This window comes from Oncorhynchus gorbuscha, linkage group LG16 (genome assembly GCF_021184085.1).
Source record: "Oncorhynchus gorbuscha isolate QuinsamMale2020 ecotype Even-year linkage group LG16, OgorEven_v1.0, whole genome shotgun sequence".
In the NCBI taxonomy this organism is placed as follows: domain Eukaryota; kingdom Metazoa; phylum Chordata; class Actinopteri; order Salmoniformes; family Salmonidae; genus Oncorhynchus; species Oncorhynchus gorbuscha.
The window spans coordinates 53,824,220-53,847,226 of NC_060188.1; the positions used below are offsets into that span (position 1 = coordinate 53,824,220).

General features: G+C 42.8%; 1 protein-coding gene across 2 annotated transcripts in view; it reads right to left on the minus strand.

Annotated features, from left to right (window-relative positions):
- The window catches only part of LOC124000897 (opioid-binding protein/cell adhesion molecule-like), a 412,918-nt gene that overhangs the window by 258,638 nt on the left and 131,273 nt on the right, over positions 1-23,007 (minus strand). The window contains exon 2 of one of the 2 annotated variants that reach the window (XM_046307575.1): positions 637-712. In XM_046307575.1, the coding sequence (XP_046163531.1) occupies positions 637-712 (76 nt within the window). Of the gene's footprint in view, positions 1-636; positions 1,315-23,007 lie in introns of those variants that run through there. The other variant, XM_046307574.1, reaches the window with a different exon arrangement.

A 23,007-nucleotide genomic window follows, 5' to 3' on the forward strand; every position in this document is an offset into this window, starting at 1 on the left:
GGAACTTAAAACTCTCGACCCACATAAGAGCCACTTTTCCTTCAATCACCCCAGGCATGAATACAGAGTTTGACAGCTCTACTCCTCTGAATTTAGTCTTACATCATTTGGGAGATTCAGATCAGAATTTGATCACCTTGTTTTCCCTCTCTAAACTCTCTCTCTCTCTCTCTCTCTCTCTCTCTCTCTCTCTCTCTCTCTCTCTCTCTCTCTCATATATTTTGTTATTTTGTGTGGTTACAAATAAGGGAATAGTCAAATGTATTCCATCCTGAATAATCCAAATGTTTGCCCTATTCAATATACAATATAACATTGCATTAAGATCAGCTAACGACCCCATCCCCACCCCACATAGATAAGAGTATCCCAGCAGCCCACAGAATCCTTAAAAATACCGAATCAATAACATGGAAGGACAATTAAACTAGCTTGAGATGAATATATGAGGTAGTTATTTTTTAATCTCTTACAAATAATAACACTATCACATACCTAAACATCACGCTTGCAACGTACATTTGTGGATATAAAGACGACTCCGTAATGAATTCAAAAACACTTTGACTAACTATAGACCACCAGGCAATATGGCACGATTCAACAAGCCAATAAGGTATACATTAAATGACTTACTTTAAGACGGCGCTGTCCCCTTGTCTGACAGTGATGTTGTCCTTTGAAAAAGAATCCCCGCTCCTCGCTGGCACTCCTGCAGGTACAAGGAATAGCAGTCTTAGACCGATGACAATAAGGCATTTCCAAGGCGCCACAAAATAACCATAAATGCCCATTTTCCGTCACTGCTCAACTTCCACGGAAACTTGAATGTCAAATATTCCTTGCTCGGTGCAAAGTAGGTACGGCCACAGCAATTCGACTCCACTCAATATGCTGTTGTGGTGGTCGACCTCTATTTCTTTGCCTCAAATAGAAGGTGAGAATGTGGCGTGTTATCGTTCAATATAATAAAGTAGGCAATATCTGCGGCTCCAGTATTCTTGGATATCTCCAAGAAATGTCCAGCAGCTACAACAGGCGATGTGTTTTTTCGGAAAGCTGATGTAGGCTAGACTGTCTCCCCTGCTCTGTGTATGTTATTTGTACTCGCCAAGAGATGGATGATCGCGCAAAGATGCATCAGCAAAGTCTCCACTTGGGTAGTTCTGCCGATAGCCTACAGCACAACACTGCAGTGACTCGTAAAACAAGTATGCTCTGAAATCAGGTGTGTATTCTTATTTGTCAAGTAGACTACATAAACTAAATCCACCAGAAAGCCAGCTCCGCGGAATCAAGTGAAATCACTCCTTCATAATGAGTGTGTGCCTTGCGCAGGCTAGTCAGTGCTCTCAGGCGCGCGTTATACAACTGTGAACCATCTGCGCAGCATCCCTACTCCCGCTATTTTTACCACCCCAGTGGATGATCAAGCAAGCGATTTGTATTGATAAATCTATAGGCTGTGTATATACTTCTATATATCCTAGTCTGCGTTATAATGGCAATAACCACCACAATTAATAGGCCAATCGGGGTGCCCAAATCATTAACATAATGCAGTCAATTATTTGAATACTGTATTGGGAACGCTTAGCTAATCAACTGACATGTACTCACTTTAACATATCAATAATGATCTAAGCTCTACTGAATAGTATAAGTGGAAGGCTATACTATTGTGTGTGTGTGTGTCTGCACATGCGTGTGTGAGATGGGGGGGGCATGTATTTGGAGATATATTTCATCATTTATTTTCAAATACATATAAAACGTTGTGTACATTTAATGCTTAAATAGTATCGGAAAGAGATTTTGTTTAGTGTGTGCAGCTCATTCCTGAAATGTATATTTGTAGCCCTAGACATACTGTCAATGTTGAAATTACACAATGTTTGGTCCCAGTGACGTTTGTGAGTAAATACATTTTACCTATACCTGCAGTAGGTACCATGCATAGGTTTTTGAAATGTACGGCATGAGCTGGTTGTTGAATAGCTATGCCCAAACATCGTTCCATAGCATTATCATAAGCACTTATGTGTCATCAGGGTCTTGGCTGCAAGTAACCCTATTCCCGGAGAGCTGATGACCTGTAGGTTTTCCCTCCAACCCTAATATAGCGCACCTGATTCTAATAATTAGCTGGTTGATAAACTCAAGTTAGTTACAACTGAGGTTAGAGCGAAAACCTACAGGGGGGTAGCTCTCCAGGAACAGGATTGGAGAGCCTTGTACTAGGGTATGCAGTGCACATCACTGCGCTAGGAGAAGTTCGCAATGTTATTATAAGCATGTTATTCCATCCCAGATCACATATTAACACACCCAAAGCATTGCCCTTCTAATTTCATCCACGGAAATATGCATGTTTGTATGCATGAGGGTTGATTTGGCAGACGGAGCCAGAGATATAGGGGTCACTGTTTGTTTTGACATGCACACAGTCCCTTGGATTTACTGAGGCGGTGTTCAATTTATTATAAGGTTGTTAGTGGGCGAAGTATGATGATGACCCCATCCGAAGAAATTGGGCTAAGATAAGAGTTAATTAAAACTCTATCTGGCCAGTGATGCAACCTGAGCATGGTCTGCTTGCACGACGTCCACATCGAACTCAATGGCTTTTTAATTAAAACCCCTCATGCTGACCTCAGCAAATCTAAGATATGTGTTCTTAATTAACGTGGGTTGCTAGGTAGGGGGGAACGTCTCGGTGAAACACTTGTTTCCAAAACACCCCCAGCTGATTAGGGTGACAACATGTTGTGTATGATAGACTTACTATAACATCAGAGCTGTTTGTCAGCTTGAACAGCCTCATCTTAATTAAAAGGCCTACTCTGTGATATTTACAGACATTCTGGATAATGTAAATTAATTATACAGTATATACAAATATAACTTATACATACCCCATGCCATGAGCTTTAGGCAACTGTCTAACCCCACCATAACCCAAAATATAAGGACGTTCTACATCCCTCAACTTTATAGCAAACCAAGTGGCAGGGTTGTGGTTTTACTCTTTTTCAAATTGCGTAGTGGGCCTTTAAGCTATAATATATAGGGCGATGGAACATTACATTTTTAACTATATGGCTGAGTCTACCATTTAAATTACCTGGGGGTTAGGTGTAAATTCACAGGTATATTTAGGAAACTTACAGTACTTTTAAAGAGTCTTTAGTCACAGTAAGACTGTGTAATCCAGAGGAAATGATTTAAGCATATGGTGCCCTTCAATTAATTGAATGTGCAGTCATCTTCTTTCTGAATTATCAATAGCTCTATTCACTCAGTTCCCTGGAGAGATATTCAACATAGATATGCTGATACCTTGTATTAGGTAGGCATGGCTCATCTGACCTTTATATGACTTCCCTAGGAGGAAATGACATGCATGCTAACTAGAGTATCATTGATACTGAGCCCAGTCAATGAAGGCCTTGACCTTGAGCTCAACTCTGAATATGGCATCATTTAAGAATTTGCTGTAATTTAGACTAAACATGCAAGAAACATTATTTTATGGCAGCTTGTTCATTTTCAAAATGTTTGAAAATAAACATTTGTCTGCATATGTAACTTTTGAAGGCTCAGTAATAAAGCGGTACTTTTTGAAGGCTCTAGCAATTTTCCCAAGCTATGCATTCTACATTTATTTTGACAGTAGGCAAAGCATGAAAGATATCAGCACATTGGTGGGTACACGGCCTGCTGAGCACTATAGCAAATGAAAGTACTTATTTATTCCTAAGAAGTCCAGGGACAGAGAGAATGGTGGTGTTCTTTCACCCTGAAAGGGCCTGCACACAGTACTTCTTGTGCAACAGTAAATGTTGTTTTTCCTCATCTGTGATTATGCTTAGTTGGGTGGAAACTCAGCTGTCATCCTAGGATGGATTCCACTCCCTTGAAGGTGAATGCATTTTAGATGTAATTTCCATCAAAATGTTACTCAAATGAAACTATAATCTCGGGATGGATCGAATCAACAACTGATAACATTTGGAATGGCAAAGTGAGCAAAAATATGCTTCAATTGTCAAATATTTCAAAAGAGATGAAGAATAATTTCGTATGGATAATTGTCCAAATTCAAGAGAAGACATTGCAGTTTTGGGCAGCTCAGGCAATCGGCAGAGACTATTATTAATGAATGACCATTCTAGGCCAATATAATGGCCCTATATCGGACCACACTGACAAGCAGAGCCCACACTCATGATAAAAGCCTTGACCCTCAACCTTTTCTTTTGCTGGTTTTGGGGCATCTTCTACCTTAAGTTGCTTAGAGATTCATGTTGTTTCTCATAGTCAGCAGAAACATACTCCCATGGTAACCACATGTAGCACGCCATGCTAGGCCTGAAGGCACTGTAGAAATGTTGATGATGAACGAGTAAGACTACACAAGGTTATTTACCGGACACTTGCTGTGGCCATACTAAGCCTGCAGATGAACATCAGATTTATTAAAGGGATGTTTGCATACCTGGTCTATGTGTTTAGGTAATGTATTTATTGAGAAGGGATTTCTTATTATGACATTGTCAGAAATATGACACCCCCCCCCCACAAAAAAAAGTTATGAAAGCGAAAGTTTGTGTGAGATGAGAAAATTGGCAGGTTGGCCTCGAAGGCTCCCCGTAGGAGACGTTTCTGTTTGAAACATTTTGTCTACTTGTAGCATGTTAGAAAAAGTTTGAAAAGAAGACTCTTTGCAGATAAAAAGATGGGAAAATTACTGTCTTGACAGTACTGGCCAACATGAATTGCTCTTCTCTGCAGTTGGAGACAAACTTTGTCCTGACCATTTTAAACAGTATCTACAGTAGTAGGATCATTTTACCTCTGTGTGATGCTAACACACTTCACACACTTTTTGTGGTATCAAAGCTGCCATGCCCCATAATTAAAGAGCCCCACAATGGACTCGCCATAATAACAATAAAACCGTTCAAACACGGACATGGTTCCAATCATTTTTTCATCATTCCTTTTTCCTGTGTTTCATGTAGGTTTTCCTGATGTGACGTTTGGGTAACCGTGTAAACCTCTCTCACACAAGGTGACTTTTGTCAATATATTTGTCTCGATTTACTCTCAGATTTGAAAATCTTAATTAGCATCAAAGTAGACATCATGCAAGACTACAAATCCCTGCAAGCTCCTGCACTTTATCTCTAGCTGACAACTTTGCTGTCAGCTGGCAAGCTAGCTACCTTGACCCAAAACAAAGGATATGTTGAACAATTTCATTTACTGTTCCATCATTTATTTAAATAATATTGGTTGGCTTGGGCGGCAGGGTAGCCTAGTGTTTAGAGCATTGGACTAGTAACCGAAAGGTTGCAAGTTCAAATCCCCGAGCTGACAAGGTACAAAATCTGTCGTTCTGCCCCTGAACAGGCAGTTAACCCACTGTTCCTAGGCCATCATTGAAAATAAGAATTTGTTCTTAATTGACTTGCCTAGTAAAATAAAGGTTAAAAAAAATGATGCAGTCAAATATTTTCAATGTTCCATGAATGCTAAGCAAATTGTTTGCAAAGAACCAAGTTACCTAGCTACCTACCAAGACAATATTGTGACACACCCTTTTCATGCCATTTCTCCCAGTGGCGGTGCTATACATCACAGTGGGCATAGATTTCAGAGTGTATATGGGTGCACAATGTTGAGAATGAGTCAAGCACTCTTTTAAGTCTGAATTGTGGAATCTATTCAACACAACGTTCTAGGTTGGCTAATGTCGGGTGTACACTACACAATTTTCAAAATCCTAACATTGCTGAGCCTCTCAAATTAAATAACCGTCTGTAGTTAAATACATTTCCTGTAGTTTTTTGTCTCATAATGGATGCTACTGTTTCATCAGGGAGCCACAAAGATTAAGTAAACAAATCGCATTGCTGAATTCACATTATGTTTGATATTTCATGCAGCCACAGAATTGAAAACAGCTAAACAATGATTTTGTTTTCAAATTTCAAATTGTTTAAAGTTTAAAGATATCACTCACACAAAAAAAGGAGACTGTACAGTGTACAATGAGTCTGTAAGTATGTCTCCTGTTATGCAGGTGAAGGAGGACCCAAACGCGACTTAACAGAAACAGAGTTTATTAATGCTCAAAACCGAATAACTGAAATCCTCTAGATAGTAGAGGGGAAAACAACTGGAGAAGCGGCCACAGACTGCAGGTCGCTTCGGTTAGGCGCAGGCCGTAGTCAACTGAGACACCTGCTCACACGCAGCGTCTGAAGAAGGCACAAAACACGACAGGACAGGGTGATACACAATCACGGCAAAAAACACGACAGGACAGGGCGAAACGCAATTACAGCATGGAATACAAAACAAGGAACCGATGGAACAGGAACGGATCACAAAGGAATAAATAGGGAGTCTAATCAGGGGAAAGGATCGGGAACAGGTGTGGGAAGACTAAATGATGATTAGGGGAATAGGAACAGCTGGGAGCAGGAACGGAACGACAGAGAGAAGAGAGAGCGAGAGAGTGAAAGGGGGAGGGGGAGAGAGAGGGATAGAACCAAACAAGACCAGCAGAGGGAAACGAATAGCATGGGGAGCACAGGGACAAGACATGACAATAAATGACAAACATGACAGTACCCCCCACTCACCGAGCGCCTCCTGGCGCACTCGAGGAGGAATCCTGGCGGCAACGGAGGAAATCATCGATGAGCGAACGGTCCAGCACGTCCCGAGACGGAACCCAACTCCTCTCCTCAGGACCGTAACCCTCCCAATCCACTAGGTATTGGTGACCCCGTCCCCGAGAACGCATGTCCATAATTTTATGTACCTTGTAAATAGGTGCGCTCTCGACAAGGACGGGAGGGGGGGAGGGAAGACGAACGGGGGTGCGAAGAAAGGGCTTAACACAGGAGACATGGAAGACAGGATGGACGCGACGAAGATGTCGCGGAAGAAGCAGTCGCACAGCGACTGGATTGACGACCTGGGAGACACGGAACGGACCAATGAACCGCGGAGTCAACTTACGAGAAGCTGTCGTAAGAGGAAGGTTGCGAGTGGAAAGCCACACTCTCTGGCCGCAACAATACCTTGGACTCTTAATCCTGCGTTTATTGGCGGCTCTCACCGTCTGTGCCCTGTAACGGCAAAGTGCAGACCTCACCCTCCTCCAGGTGCGCTCACAACGTTGGACAAACGCTTGAGCGGAGGGAACGCTGGACTCGGCAAGCTGGGATGAGAACAGAGGAGGCTGGTAACCCAGACTACTCTGAAACGGAGATAACCCGGTAGCAGACGAAGGAAGCGAAGAGCGTATTCTGCCCAGGGGAGCTGTTCTGCCCAAGACGCAGGGTTCCTGAAAGAAAGGCTGCGTAGTATGCGACCAATCGTCTGATTGGCCCTCTCTGCTTGACCGTTAGACTGGGGATGAAACCCGGAAGAGAGACTGACGGACGCACCAATCAAACGACAGAACTCCCTCCAAAACTGTGACGTGAATTGCGGACCTCTGTCTGAAACGGCGTCTAACGGGAGGCCATGAATTCTGAATACATTCTCAATAATGATTTGTGCCGTCTCCTTAGCGGAAGGAAGTTTAGCGAGGGGAATGAAATGTGCCGCCTTAGAGAACCTATCGACAACCGTCAGAATCACAGTCTTCCCCGCAGACAAAGGCAGACCGGTAATGAAGTCTAAGGCAATGTGAGACCATGGTCGAGAAGGAATGGGGAGCGGTCTGAGACGACCGGCAGGAGGAGAGTTACCCGACTTAGTCTGCGCGCAGTCCGAACAGGCAGCCACGAAACGGCGCGTGTCACGCTCCTGAGTCGGCCACCAAAAGCGCTGGCGAATAGACGCAAGAGTGCCTCGAACACCGGGATGACCCGCTAACTTGGCAGAGTGAGCCCACTGAAGAACAGCCAGACGAGTGGAAACAGGAACGAAAAGGAGGTTACTAGGACAAGCGCGCGGCGACGCAGTGTGCGTGAGTGCTTGCTTAACCTGTCTTTCAATTCCCCAGACTGTTAACCCGACAACACGCCCATAAGGAAGAATCCCCTCGGGATCAGTAGAAGCCACAGAAGAACTAAACAGACGGGATAAGGCATCAGGCTTGGTGTTCTTGCTACCCGGACGGTAAGAAATCACAAACTCGAAACGAGCGAAAAACAACGCCCAACGAGCTTGACGGGCATTAAGTCGTTTGGCAGAACGGATGTACTCAAGGTTCTTATGGTCTGTCCAAACGACAAAAGGAACGGTCGCCCTCCAACCACTGTCGCCATTCGCCTAGGGCTAAGCGGATGGCGAGCAGTTCACGGTTACCCACATCATAGTTGCGCTCAGATGGCGACAGGCGATGAGAAAAATAAGCGCAAGGATGAACCTTATCGTCAGACTGGAAGCGCTGGGATAGAATGGCTCCCACGCCTACCTCTGAAGCGCAACCTCGACAATGAATTGTCTAGTGACGTCAGGAGTAACGAGGATAGGAGCGGACGTAAAACGTTCTTTTAGAAGATCAAAAGCTCCCTGGGCGGAACCGGACCACTTAAAACACGTCTTGACAGAAGTAAGAGCTGTGAGAGGGGCAGCAACTTGACCGAAATTACGAATGAAACGCCGATAGAAATTAGCGAAACCTAAAAGCGCTGCAACTCGACACGTGACCTTGGAACGGGCCAATCACTGACAGCTTGGACCTTAGCGGAATCCATCTGAATGCCTTCAGCGGAAATAACGGAACCGAGAAAAGTAACGGAGGAGACATGAAAAGAGCACTTCTCAGCCTTTACATAGAGACAATTCTCTAAAAGGCGCTGTAGAACACGTCGAACGTGCTGAACATGAATCTCGAGTGACGGAGAAAAAATCAGGATATCGTCAAGATAGACAAAAACGAAAATGTTCAGCATGTCTCTCAGAACATCATTAACTAATGCCTGAAAAACAGCTGGCGCATTGGCGAGACCGAACGGCAGAACCCGGTACTCAAAATGCCCTAACGGAGTATTAAACGCCGTTTTCCACTCGTCCCCCTCTCTGATGCGCACGAGATGGTAAGCGTTACGAAGGTCCAACTTAGTAAAGCACCTGGCTCCCTGCAGAATCTCGAAGGCTGATGACATAAGGGGAAGCGGATAACGATTCTTAACCGTTATGTCATTCAGCCCTCGATAATCCACGCAGGGGCGCAGAGTACCGTCCTTCTTCTTAACAAAAAGAACCCCGCCCCGGCCGGAGAGGAAGAAGGCACTATGGTACCGGCGTCAAGAGACACAGACAAATAATCCTCGAGAGCCTTACGTTCGGGAGCCGACAGAGAGTATAGTCTACCTCGAGGAGGAGTGGTCCCCGGAAGGAGATCAATACTACAATCATACGACCGGTGAGGAGGAAGGGAGTTGGCTCGGGACCGACTGAAGACCGTGCGCAGATCATGATATTCCTCCGGCACTCCTGTCAAATCGCCAGGTTCCTCCTGAGAAGTAGGGACAGAAGAAACGGGAGGGATGGCAGACATTAAACACTTCACATGACAAGAAACGTTCCAGGATAGGATAGAATTACTAGACCAATTAATAGAAGGATTATGACATACTAGCCAGGGATGACCCAAAACAACAGGTGTAAACGGTGAACGGAAAATCAAAAAAGAAATAGTCTCACTGTGGTTACCAGATACTGTGAGGGTTAAAGGTAGTGTCTCAAATCTGATACTGGGAAGATGACTACCATCTAAGGCGAACATGGGCGTAGGCTTATCTAACTCTCTGAAAGGAATGTCATGTTTCCGAACCCATGCTTCGTCCATGAAACAACCCTCAGCCCCAGAGTCTATCAAGGCACTACATGTAGCGCCCGAACCGGTCCAGCGTAGGTGGACCGACAAAGTAGTACAGGACTTTGATGGAGAGACTTGAGTAGTTGCGCTCACCTGTAGCCCTCCGCTTACAGATGAGCTCTGGCTTTTACTGGGCATGAATTAACGAAATGTCCAGCAACTCCACAATAGAGGCACAGGCGGTTGGTGATCCTCCGTTCCCTCTCCTTATTCGAGATGCGAATCCCTCCCAGCTGCATGGGCTCAGTCTCAAAGCCAGAGGGGGAGATGGCTGCGATGCGGAGCAGGGAAACACCGTTGATGCGAGCTCTCTTCCACGAGCCCGGTGACGAAGATCTACCCGTCGTTCTATGCGGATGGCGAGAGCAATCAAAGAGTCCACATCTGAAGGAACCTCCCGGGAGAGAATCTCATCCTTAACCACAGCGTGGAGTCCCTCCAGAAAACGAGCGAGCAGCGCCGGCTCGTTCCACTCACTAGAGGCAGCAAGAGTGCGAAACTCAATGGAATAATCCGTTATGGACCGTTCACCTTGGCATAAGGAAGCCAGGGCCCTAGAAGCCTCCCCACCAAAAACTGAACGGTCAAAAACCCGAATCATCTCCTCTTTAAAGTTCTGGAAATCGTTAGAGCAAACAGCCCTTGCCTCCCAGATAGCTGTGCCCCATTCTCGAGCCCGGCCAGTGAGGAGTGAGATGACGTAAGCAACCCGAGCTCTCTCTCTAGAGTATGTGTTGGGTTGGAGAGAGAACACAATCTCACACTGCGTGAGAAAGGAGCGGCACTCAGTGGGCTGCCCGGAGTAGCAAGGTGGGTTATTAACCCTAGGTTCTGGAGGCTCGGCAGGCCAGGAAGTAACAGGTGGCACGAGACGTAGACTCTGGAACTGTCCAGAGAGGTCGGAAACCTGAGCAGCCAGGTTTTCCACGGCCTGGCGAGCAGCGGACAATTCCTGCTCGTGTCTGCCGAGCATGGCTCCTTGGATCTCGACGGCAGTGTAACGAGCGTCAGAAGTCGCTGGGTCCATTCTTTGATCGGTTCCTTCTGTTATGCAGGTGAAGGAGGACCCAAACGCGACTTAACAGAAACAGAGTTTATTAATGCTCAAAACCGAATAACTGAAATCCTCTAGATAGTAGAGGGGAAAACAACTGGAGAAGCGGCCACAGACTGCAGGTCGCTTCGGGTAGGCGCAGGCCGTAGTCAACTGAGACACCTGCTCACACGCAGCGTCTGAAGAAGGCACAAAACACGACAGGACAGGGTGATACACAATCACGGCAAAAAACACGACAGGACAGGGCGAAACGCAATTACAGCATGGAATACAAAACAAGGAACCGATGGAACAGGAACGGATCACAAAGGAATAAATAGGGAGTCTAATCAGGGGAAAGGATCGGGAACAGGTGTGGGAAGACTAAATGATGATTAGGGGAATAGGAACAGCTGGGAGCAGGAACGGAACGACAGAGAGAAGAGAGAGCGAGAGAGTGAAAGGGGGAGGGGGAGAGAGAGGGATAGAACCAAACAAGACCAGCAGAGGGAAACGAATAGCATGGGGAGCACAGGGACAAGACATGACAATAAATGACAAACATGACATCTCCAGGATAATATGGTAAATTGGCCTCATGTATAGGACGTCAAACAAATATATAAGACCAAGCACAAGGGTTTGATGAAGCCAGCAACGCTGATACCAAATTATTTTTTTTACATTGGGAATTTGGGAGAGAGAGAGTACTTCATCAACTTTTAGATTGCTTAAAATACCTGTACAATTATGCTAACTGTGAAACCTTCACAATATAATCAGCAGTTCAAAGGGTAGGCTAGAGTCAGTTAATCTGATTTTGTTAAATCTAAATCTCAAAGAATTCATTTTAGTGATTGATAGTATACATCTATTATTGCATGTTGACTAAACAAATGCAGTGAAATTAGTTTTAAATCATGATCAGTTTTATATACTTCTTTCTGTAGCCTAAATTTAGTAGATTGGCTTGAAAGCAGCATTCATTGATGTTGTTGCAAAACTTGATGTTACACATCGTTTACTTTTGGCAAAACCGGTCCATTCACTTGGTAGCTAGCTATCATTAGTTCAAATAAAGCAAAATGATGTACTAAAATGAAAGTATGAACCCACTTTAGTGATGTCGGTTAGAAGTTATGAATGTGGTCCCAGGCGAAGTGTTCTCTGTTGAATGTGGACACGCATCGGTCAGTCCTTGACAGTCCTTGACAGTCCTTGACAGTCCTTGACAGTCCTTGCACAAACCCATGCCCACCGTGGTTATAACACCGCCCACAAGCAAAATCCTCTTATTTTACCAGATCCCCTTCTTCAGCCAGTTGAAATCTATTTCAATTCATGGTGTCAGAATGCACTGCTGTATTTAAGCAATTCAGAACTAACTTGTTGACATGTTCTTTTACAGATTTAAAGCCAGATTAACACATTGCAGAATGTATCCATAATCATTAATGAACAAGCATATTTATTTGACAAGGATGAACCTAGTCACCCATCAATTACTTGAAAAACCTGAACTCCAACAATTACACTGTTTTAATTCAATCTAAATAGTAAACAATGCATACATATGCATTTCAAACATAACATATAAATATCTGACTTGAAGTAAAGATTACATTATTTATTCATCAATGGCACAAACCTAGGACATCGAAAAGTACCATATGAACTATAATTACTATCCGAGGGCGCACAGATTATTTTGCTTTTCCATTACAGGAATTAGACCAGAACCAACAACACACAATCAGCATATTGTGCTTTTTGGTGGGAGAGTTACAAATGGAGAAACAACTGGATGCATACGGTAGGTTTAATATAAAATACCAGGTCAAGTCCAGCAGAATGAGAAACACAGTTAACAGACTCAAAACAAGGAAGCCATGCATAAACACAGCTATATTCACACACTTGAACTCCGCTGTCAATTGTGAGCAGTACATTTACCACTGCATGCATTCACTCAGAATAAGCAGCACAGCATCACACAGGTAAAAAAAAATTAACAGCAACAGTACACAACAACACTTTTAAACGTGTTACTGAGTCTAAATGCTATTCAATCAGGAGAAGTGAAGGAAGCAGCATAGGGAAAATAGGTGAAGGCAGGGTGGGTTTATAGAGATAAGACGGAGTGTTCCAAAGTGATGGAAGTTGAGGGACCATGGGACATAAAAGGCATATTGCGGAATAAGGGGTAGCTAGAGAGATAGTTGGCCATAGAATCAACATAACATTGGGTGCGGATGTCCTTCTACACCCCTTTTAGGTCCATGTCACAAATATCTGATTCATGTCCAGTAATTCTCTTGAGTCTCAGTGTGTGTCCCTCGACGTCATTCCGTCTCAGTTTGTAGCATTCAAATCGTGGTCATCGCGTGTCTGTGACTCACAACATTAAAGACAATAAGTAATCACAGTATTTCAACAAATTGAGCCATACATAATACAACTTAATAAGCATTGAGGACAGCATTTTGTTGACAACATGGACGTTTACACTATGTCTACTGTGTGTGAATGATGGAGTAATCTTACCCCGGCTGTAGGTCCGTTTGAGAGTGTGTGTGGTCACTAATGCCTGTACATCAACCAGTACTGAACCGTTGGAGACTTGGGATGCCTGCTCTCTCTCTCAAAGTGCTGCTTGAATGTCTTCAGGTCTGCATCTATAAAGGTCAAGTACAAAATGGAGGAAGTAAAAGAATCTGTGGCTTAGATGCATTCTATTGCTTTGAATTCCAACAAACTACTACACATATGAAAGACCGTACCACACAGGCCAGTACAAAAGTCTACACATGGAGAGGAACCTAAAGGCACATACAGTACCAACCAATAGTACTCACCCGACTGACAAGGCAGTTGTGGACCAGTGCTGCCTTGGAAGCAGTCTTCTGGTCTGCAGCTGCTCCCTTCTTCTTAAATCAAATCATATTTTCTTGGCCACATACACATATTTAGCTGATTTTATTGCAGGTGTAGCAATATGCTTGTGTTCCTAGCTCCAACAGTGCAGTAGTATCTAACAGTTCACAACAATAGACACAAATCTAAAATTAAAAGAATGGAATTAAGAAATATATGAATATTAGGACAAGTAATGTCGCTCGTCTTTTCAGTTCGCTGCAGATTGCGACTGGAACGAGCTCCAAAAACACTCAAACTGGACAGTTTTATCTCAATCTCTTCATTCAAAGACTCAATCATGGACACTAATAATGACAGCTGTGGCTGCTTTGCGTGATGTATTGTTGTCTTTACCTTCTTGCCCTTTGTGCTGTTGTCTGTGCCCAACAATGTTTGTACCCTGTTTTGTGCTGCTACCATGTTGTGCTGCTGCCATGTTGTGTTGCCACCATGTTGTTGTCATTATGCTGTGCTGTCATGAGTTGATGACATGCTATGTTGTCATCTTAGGTCTCTCTTTATGTAGTGTTGTCTCTCTTGTCGTGATTTGTGTTTTGTCCGATATTCTTATTTAATATATTTTAATTTTTAATCCCAGCCCCCATCCCCGCAGGAGGCATTTTGTCCTTTTGTAGGCCGTGATTGTAAATAAGAATTTGTTCTTAACTGACTTGCCTAGTTAAAAGAGGTGAGTGGCATTGACTAAACTACCTTAGAATGGAACACAGTATATACATATGAGATGAGTAAAGCAGTATGTAAACTATATTCAAGTGACTAGTGTTCCATTATTAAAGTGGCCAGTGATTCCATGTCTATATAAACAGGGCAGCAGCCTCTAAGGTGCATGATTGAGTAACCGGCTAGCCGGCTAATGATGGCTATTTAACAGTCTGTTGGCCTTGAGATAGAAGCTGTTTTTCAGTCTCTCTGTCCCAGCTTTGATGCGCCTGTACTGACCTCTCCTTCAAAATGATAGCGGGGTGAACAGGTCGTGGCTCGGTTAAGTTTATGTCCTTGATGATCTTTTTGGCCTTTCTGTGACATTGGGTGCTGTAGGTGTCCTGGAGGGCAGAGATTGTGCCCCCGGTGATGTGTTGGGTAGACCGCACCACCCTCTGGATAGCCCTGCAATTGCGGGCGGTGCAGTTGCCATACCAGCTCGGTGATACAGCCCGACAAGATACTCTCAATTGTGCATCTGTAAAAGTTTGTAAGGGTCTTAAGGACAAATTCGAATTTCTTCAGCCTTAAGAGGTGCTTCTCCACTACGGTCCCATTGATGTGGATATGGGCGTGCTCCCTCTGCTGTTTCCTGAAGTCCATGATCAGCTCCTTAGTTTTGAGGGAGAGGTCATTTTGTGACACTACTCTGCCAGGCCCTCACCTCTTCCCTGTAGCCTGCCTCGTCATCATTGGTAATCAGGCTCGCTACTGTTGTGTCGTCTGCAAACTTGATGATTGAGTTGGACGCGTGTGGCCACACAGTCATGGGTGAACAGGACGTACAGGAGGAGGCTAAGCATGCACCCTTGTGGGGCCCCTGATTGAGGATCAGTGAAGTGGAGGTGTTGTTTCGTACCTTCACCACCTAGGGGCGGACCGTCAGGAAGTCCAGGTCCCAGTTGCACAGGGTGGGGTTCGGACACAGGGCCTCGAGCTTAATGATGAGCTTGGAGGGTACTATGGTGTTGAAGGTTATATTCAGAGCCATATCCCTGTAATGCTTAGAGAAGATCATATGTCAAGTGTTATTGACGTGTGGTGGTTACAGGTTCACTTGGCAAATCTAAAGCATTTTATTTTTGGGTGTTGCTATAGGGATCAAGAGCTAACAGTCAGTATCTAAATAATATGTGTGAAATGCTTGATAATCTATGTGATTGAAACAGAGAGGTCTACTTTCACGAATATTGACTGGTTTTCATCAAGCTGTCCATTCAAGAGGAAGCTTCTTACTGTAACCAGTGCCTGTAATCTGGTTCAGGTTGTTAATCAACCTACCAGGGTGTTTGCAAACACTACAGGAACAAGATCATCCACATGTATAGATCACATTTTTACAAATGCTGTAGAACCTTGTTCTAAAACTGTATCAATGCCCATTGGATGCAGTGATCACAATACAGTGGCTATATCCAGGAAGGCCAAAGTTCCAACAGCTGGGCCTAAAATAGTGTATAATACTTTGCTGTGACTCTTATGTGGATTATGTTAAAAATATTTGTTGGTCTGATGTGATTAATGATGCCAGACGCTGCACTTGATGAATTTATGAAATTGCTTCTTCCAATTATTGATAAACATAGAACTGTTAAGGCTCCATGGATTGATGAATTGAACAACTGTATGGTTGAAAGAGATGGGGCAAAGGAGTGGCTAATAAGTCTGGGTGCACATCTGACTGGCTTACTTACTGCAAATTGAGTAATTATGTGACTAAACTCAACAAAAAGAAGAATAAACTTAAATATGAAGCCAAGATCAATGATATAAAGAATAATGGGAGAAAAAAAACTTGAGTACTTTAAATTAAATTATGGGCAGAAAGACAAATTCAACTCCATCTTTCATCAAATCAGATGGCTTATTCCTCACAAAACCATTTGATGTTGCCAATTATTTTAATGATTATTTCATTTGCAAAGTGGGCAAACATAGACAGGAAATGCCAACCACGAACAATGAGCAATTGTATTCATGCATTAAAAAAACAAATAATGAAAGAAAAGCAGTGCAAGTTTGAATTTTTTATAGTTATTGTGGGAGAGGTGGAAAAATTATTGTTATCGATCAATGATGACATATCTCCTGGCATTGACAACTAGATGGAAAGCTACTGAGGATGGTAGCTTACTCTATAGCCACTACTATCTACCATATTTTGAATCTGACCATAGAGGAAAGTCTTTGTCCTCAGGCCTGGAGGGAAGCCAAAGTAATTTTGCTAGCCAAGAGTGGTAAAGTGGCCTTTACTGGATCTAACAGCCAGCTCTTGGAAAACTGTTGGAAAAAATTAACAACAGATATTCAGCTGCTTATAGAGAAGGGCACTCAACATGTACTGCACTGACACAAATGACTGATGATTGGTTGAAATAAACTGATAATAAGAAGATTGTGGGAGCTGTACTGTTAGATTTCAGTGCATGAATAAGCTTGGATGAATAAGGTGCCCAGAGTAAACTACCTGCTTCTCAGGCCCAGAAGCTAGAATATGCATATAATTAGTCGATTTGGATGGAATACACTCTGAAGTTTCTAATACTATTTGAATGATGTCTGTGAGTATAACAGAACTCATATGGCAGCCAGAAACCTGAGAAAAAAACAAACAGGAAGTGGGAAATCTGAGGTTTGTAGTTTTTTCAAGTCATTGCCTATCGCATATATACAGTGTCTATGGGGTCATATTGCACTTCCCAAGGCTTCCACTAGATGTCACCAGTCTTTAGAACCTTGTTTGAGGCTTCTACTGTGAAGGAGGGGGGCATGAGAGCTGATTGAGTCAGGTGTCTCATGGCAGAGTGCCTTGAGCTCTGTCTCGTGCACTCCTGTGAGAGTTAGCTGCGTTCCATTGCATTTCCACAGACAAAGGAATTCTCCAGTTGAAACATTATTGAAGATTTATGATAAAAACATTCTGAAGATTGATTCTATACTTTGTTTAACATGTTTCTACGAACTGTAATATGACATTTCGTCTGAACTTTCGCCTGGACTTGCCCGCGCCTCGTGAGTTTGGATTGTGTACTAAATATATGAAAAAAATGAAGTATTTGGACATAAATTATGGACTTTATCGAACAAAACAAACATTTATTGTGGAACTGGAATTCCTGGGAGTGCATTCTGATGAAGATCATCAAAGGTAAGTGAATATGTATAATGCTATTTCTTACTTCTGTTGACTCCACAACATGGCTGGTATCTGCATGGCTTGTTTTTATGTCTGAGCGCCATACTCAGATTATTGCATGGTTAGCTTTTTCGATAAAGTTTATTTGAAATCTGACACAGCGGTTGCATTAACTTCTTGACGCACCCATCCCCTAACGGGATCATTTTCATCAACACCCGCTGAATTGCAGCGCGCCAAATTCAAATTAAATTACTAAACATATTACATTTTCATGAAATCACAAGTGCAATATAGCAAAACACAGTTTAGCTTGTTGTTAATCCACCTGTCATGTCAGATTTCAATACACCTTTTCGGCGTTTATGTAAGAACATCTCTCTCAGTAGACAAAATATTACAAACACCTAGCAGCCAAGTAGATTAGTCACGAAAGTCAGAAAAGCAATAGATTAAATCGCTTATCGTTGATGATATTCGGATGTTTGCACTCAGACTCCCAGTTACACAATAAATGTTCCTTTTGTTCCATAAAGATTAATTTTTGATTATATTATTATTATTTTATTATTTTGAGCGTTTACACCGAAGCATGTACTCTGGACTGAGATTGATTTGGAGGTGGCGGGTCCATCATGGTCTGGGGTGGTATATCACAGCATCATCGGACTGAGCTTGTTGTCATTGCAGGCAATCTCAACGCTGTGTGTTACAGGGAAGACATCCTCCTACCTCATATGGTACCCTTCCTGCAGGCTCATCCTGACATTACCTTCCGGCATGACAATGCCACCAGCCATACTGCTCGTTCTGTGAGTGATTTCCTGCAAGACAGGAATGTCAGTGCTCTGCCATGGCCAGCGAAAAGCCTCTCAATCCCATTGAGCATGTCTGGGACCTGTTGGATCGGAGGTGGAGAGCTAGGGCCATTCCCCCAGAAATGTCCGAGAACATGCAGGTGTCTTGGTGGAAGAGTGTGGTAACATCTCACAGCAAGAACTGGTGCAGTCCATGAGGAGGAGACACACTGCAGTACTTAATGCAGCTGGTGGCCACACCAGATACCGACTTTTACTTTTGATTTTGAACCCCCCCCCTTTTTTCAGGGACACATTACTCCATTTATGTTAGTCACGTGTCTGTGGAACCTTTTCATTTTATGTCTCAGTTGATGAATCCTGTTATGTTCATACAAATATTTACACATGTTAAGTTTGCTGAAAATAAACGTAGTTGATAGTGAGAAGACGTTTCTTTTTTTGCTGAGTTTATGTGTATGTCAGCAATAAAATTTGATTTGATTTGTCCAGATGGGATAGGGCAATATGCAGTACGATTTTGATTGCATCGTCGGTGGATCTATTAGGGCAGTAAGTAAATTGAAGTGGGTCTAGGGTGTCAGGTAAGGTAGCAGTGATTATTAAGATGGCACCAGAGGGGAGGGCTGCCATTTTATTGGCTCTTAATTAACCAACCATGCTATTTAAAAAAAAATGTTTTTACGCTTAAAAAAAAATGTTTTTTTACGTTGTTCGTAACTTTTGGACATAATGTTGCTGCTACCATCCTGAACATCAAAACTGGGATTACTCACCTCAAATTGGATGAGGAGTTGTTATTCAAGAGTCGGATGCGAGGGATATACTAGACACACAACCAGGCCCAGATCCCCGTGATTCGCTGGAAATTGGAAACATAAGTTTCGCAGAAAGAGATCAGGATGCCCTTGCCCTTGACTTCCGTTCTGCTAGCTAACGTTCAATTGCTGGAACATAAATATGACCAACTGAAAGGACGAATATCCTACCAACGGGACATTAAAAACGACATTAAGAACATACAGCTGGTGGGTTATACACTCTATCGGCAGGATAGAACAGCAGCCTCTGGTAAGACACGGGGCAGGGGCCTATGCATATTTGTAAACCATGGCTGGTGCACGATATCTAAGGAAGTCTCACGGATTTGCTCGAGGTAGAGCATGTCATGAGTATGTCATGATATGCTGTAGACCACATTATCTACCCAGAGAGTTTATCTGTATTTTTTGTAGCTGTCTACATACCACCACAGACCGAGGCTGGCACTAAAACCCACACTCAATGAGCTGTATTCCGCCATAAGCAAACAGAAAAATGCTCATCCAGAGGCGGCGCTCCTAGTGGCCGGGGACTTTAATGCAGGGAAACTTAAATCCGTTTAGCCTAATTTCCATCAGCATGTTAAATGTGTAAACAGAGGGGGAAAAATTGTGCCCTCAAAGCTCATCACTAAGCTAAGGACCCTTGTCCATTGTGCCCTCAAAGCTCATCACTAAGCTAAGGACCCTGAGACTAAACACCTCCATCTGCAACTGGATCCTGGACTTCCTGATGGGCCGCCCCCAGAGTATGTTACAGTCCCTGATGTCTCTCTGGAAGGAGATCCTCACCCTGAGCTCATCTACTTTATTATCCAGAGACTGAACAATAGTGAATATACTTGGAAGCAGTGGATGGTGTGCATGTCTCCTGAGTCGGACTAGAAGTCCACTCTGAATACCTCTTCTCTGCCAGTGGCATCTTGGAGCAGCCTTTGGAATAAGTTATATTGCCCTGGAGGGACACGAACAAATGATCCATTTCAGGAAAGTCTTATTTATGTTCGTAATGCTGGTGAGTTACGGCTGCTCTGATATCCAAAAGTTATTTCTGGCTGTATATAATAACAAAAAGACATTCTGGGCTAATAATGTAAGAAATAACGCACAAAAAAAACTAAATAGTGCAAAGATGCTTAGGAGCTAGAAGCAGAGCTTCCATGTCTGTCGGCACCATCTTAGCAGCTGTGTTCCAGGTTGAAACAGCTTACCTAGTTGAGAGTTGATAAGACTCAGGCACACCCATTGGCTTCCCACCCGTTACCCTTACCCACAGACACAAATAAACATTATCAAGAACACCTAGTTTCACCATCTAAGTTAGCTAGCTAGTTAACTAGCCAGCTAGACTGTTGGTTTATAAAGCCAAAGAAAGCTAAACTTGTTTGTATGAATTTCTAACACATTTAAATGTCGAGACAAATAGATGGCTAAAGTAGTCATCTAGGCAGGCTAATGTTGCTAACTATCTGACCATGAGCTAGCTAGCTAGATAGACATGTATTGTGTACATTTAAAACTGTCAGTTTAAACAACTGTATTAATTACTTAATTTAGCTAAATTAGGTAGTTAATTCCCGAGATCCTTACCTTCTGCAGTCTCATCCACATCCCCAAGGCCCTGGTGAGTGACGAGAAGCTTGAGACAGGCATTTGTACTTCTATATGATAGCCACATTAGCAGCTAATTAACATTTCATATTTGGGGGTGGGCGGTAAACACAGGCAAATATATTGATTAAAGTCACCTTTTCCGAGAGCGATTTACACGGTTATCAAAACATCCCGCCAGGCTAAGCCTACACAAAACACAGCTCTTATCAGAAGTGTTTATAAAATCCCCTATGAGAAAAATGAATGGTGGAAAAACAATTAGAACTATTGCCATGTTTGACTGCTAGGTTTAATGGTTATTATGACTCATACTGTGATACTCTATAATCACCATGTACTGTAGGCAGACTATCTTAAGTCTGCCTGTTAGGAGGCTCATCACACACACACACACACACACACACACACACACACACACACACACACACACACACACACACACACACACACACACACACACACACACACACACACACACACACACACACACACACACACACACACACACACACACACACACACACAACTGACTACTCTGGAATTTCCACAGGCGGCAGTCTGACATGTTTCATTCCTCAACCACTCTCTCCGCCACTCTCACTGAGACAATAACAAATACAATCTCAATCAAAAGACAATGAAGTAAAAAGCCAAAGAGAGCCCACAATGACATGCACTCGACATGCAGAAATATGTTTCACAATTGTTCCAGACAGTTATCCCTTTGGAAGAATTTTGTGGTAATCAGGTAATGAAATTTGATATTTTCCATATTTAATTTAACTTCTTACGTGTAAATAGATTAAGTTATTTGGCAAAGTTTTAAGTTACTTGTTTATGAAGCCGAAACCACATTTCTCTCTTACTGTCACTAACATTTCCATATTTGATTATATTAACTCAATAAAAGATGATTGCTTTCCAGCATATTTGTAACAGGCAAATGGCCTGCCCACTATGTTATTTTCTTAGGCTAACCAATTGCAGAGCACTGTTATATGAAAGACTGGGGGGCACAATTACAAATGGCAATTTAAAGGAACATTTTGGCATTGAGAAGAAAAATGGGGTTAAACATTTTCTTATCTCTGAAGTAGTCCAAGAGGCCTGAGAGAGTATATTGCATAAGTGGCCTGATATCATCTACTTCCATAAACACCATACTACCATATTTTTACTTTTTCACTACCCTATATTGTTATTTGTCAAACTAACTTCTGACATTTGATTGTTAAAACATTTCTACGTTCTTAGAAAAAAGGTTTCCAAAAGGGTTCCTTGCGGAGGGATAGGGTTCTACCAAGAACCATTTTGATCCAAAGAACCCTATTTGGAAGACAAGGGTTCTACTTAGAACCTTTAACATCCTAAGAGACATTTTTGGAAGAAAAGGCTCTTTTATGATTCTTTGGAAGTCTTCTTTGGAATGTAAGAATGGTTCTACATAAAACTATAAAAAATATTTCCCAGCATGCTCTTGCAGGGATATTTTCAGAATTGTTTGTTTTAATATAATATTTGTGTTTTTGCATGTACATTGATGGGTTGATTAATTGTATACAACAAAGATAAAAAACATACCGTTTTCTAAACTAATTCATTCTGTTAGTAACTGCACTTATTGCAACCGTTACTGAGATAGTTGATCCAGTTAAGATGATTGAGGTAGTCTCAGTATTCAAGGTTCTTTACCCTGGCAATCATTCTGAATGCAGATTGCGGGTGATTAACAATTCCACATGTTGGATACCCTAACTATAGCTGTATTCCAATAGGAATCACACATCACTTTGCAAGCCAGTATAATGTGACTTTCAGCATGATGTGGCCTGTAAACCAAGATGTTCCTAACACCACTGTGTTTGGGTATAACTAGGCCCTCAAAGCAAGGCCTTATGATACACTACATGACAAAAAGTATGTGGACACCTGCTCGTCGAACATCACATTCCAAAATCATGGGCATTAATATGTAGATGGTCCCCCTTTGCTTCTGTAACAACCTCCACTCTTCTGTGAAGGCTTTCCACTAGATGTTGGAACACTGCTGCGGGGACATTCTTCCATTCAGCCCCAAGAGCATTAGTGAG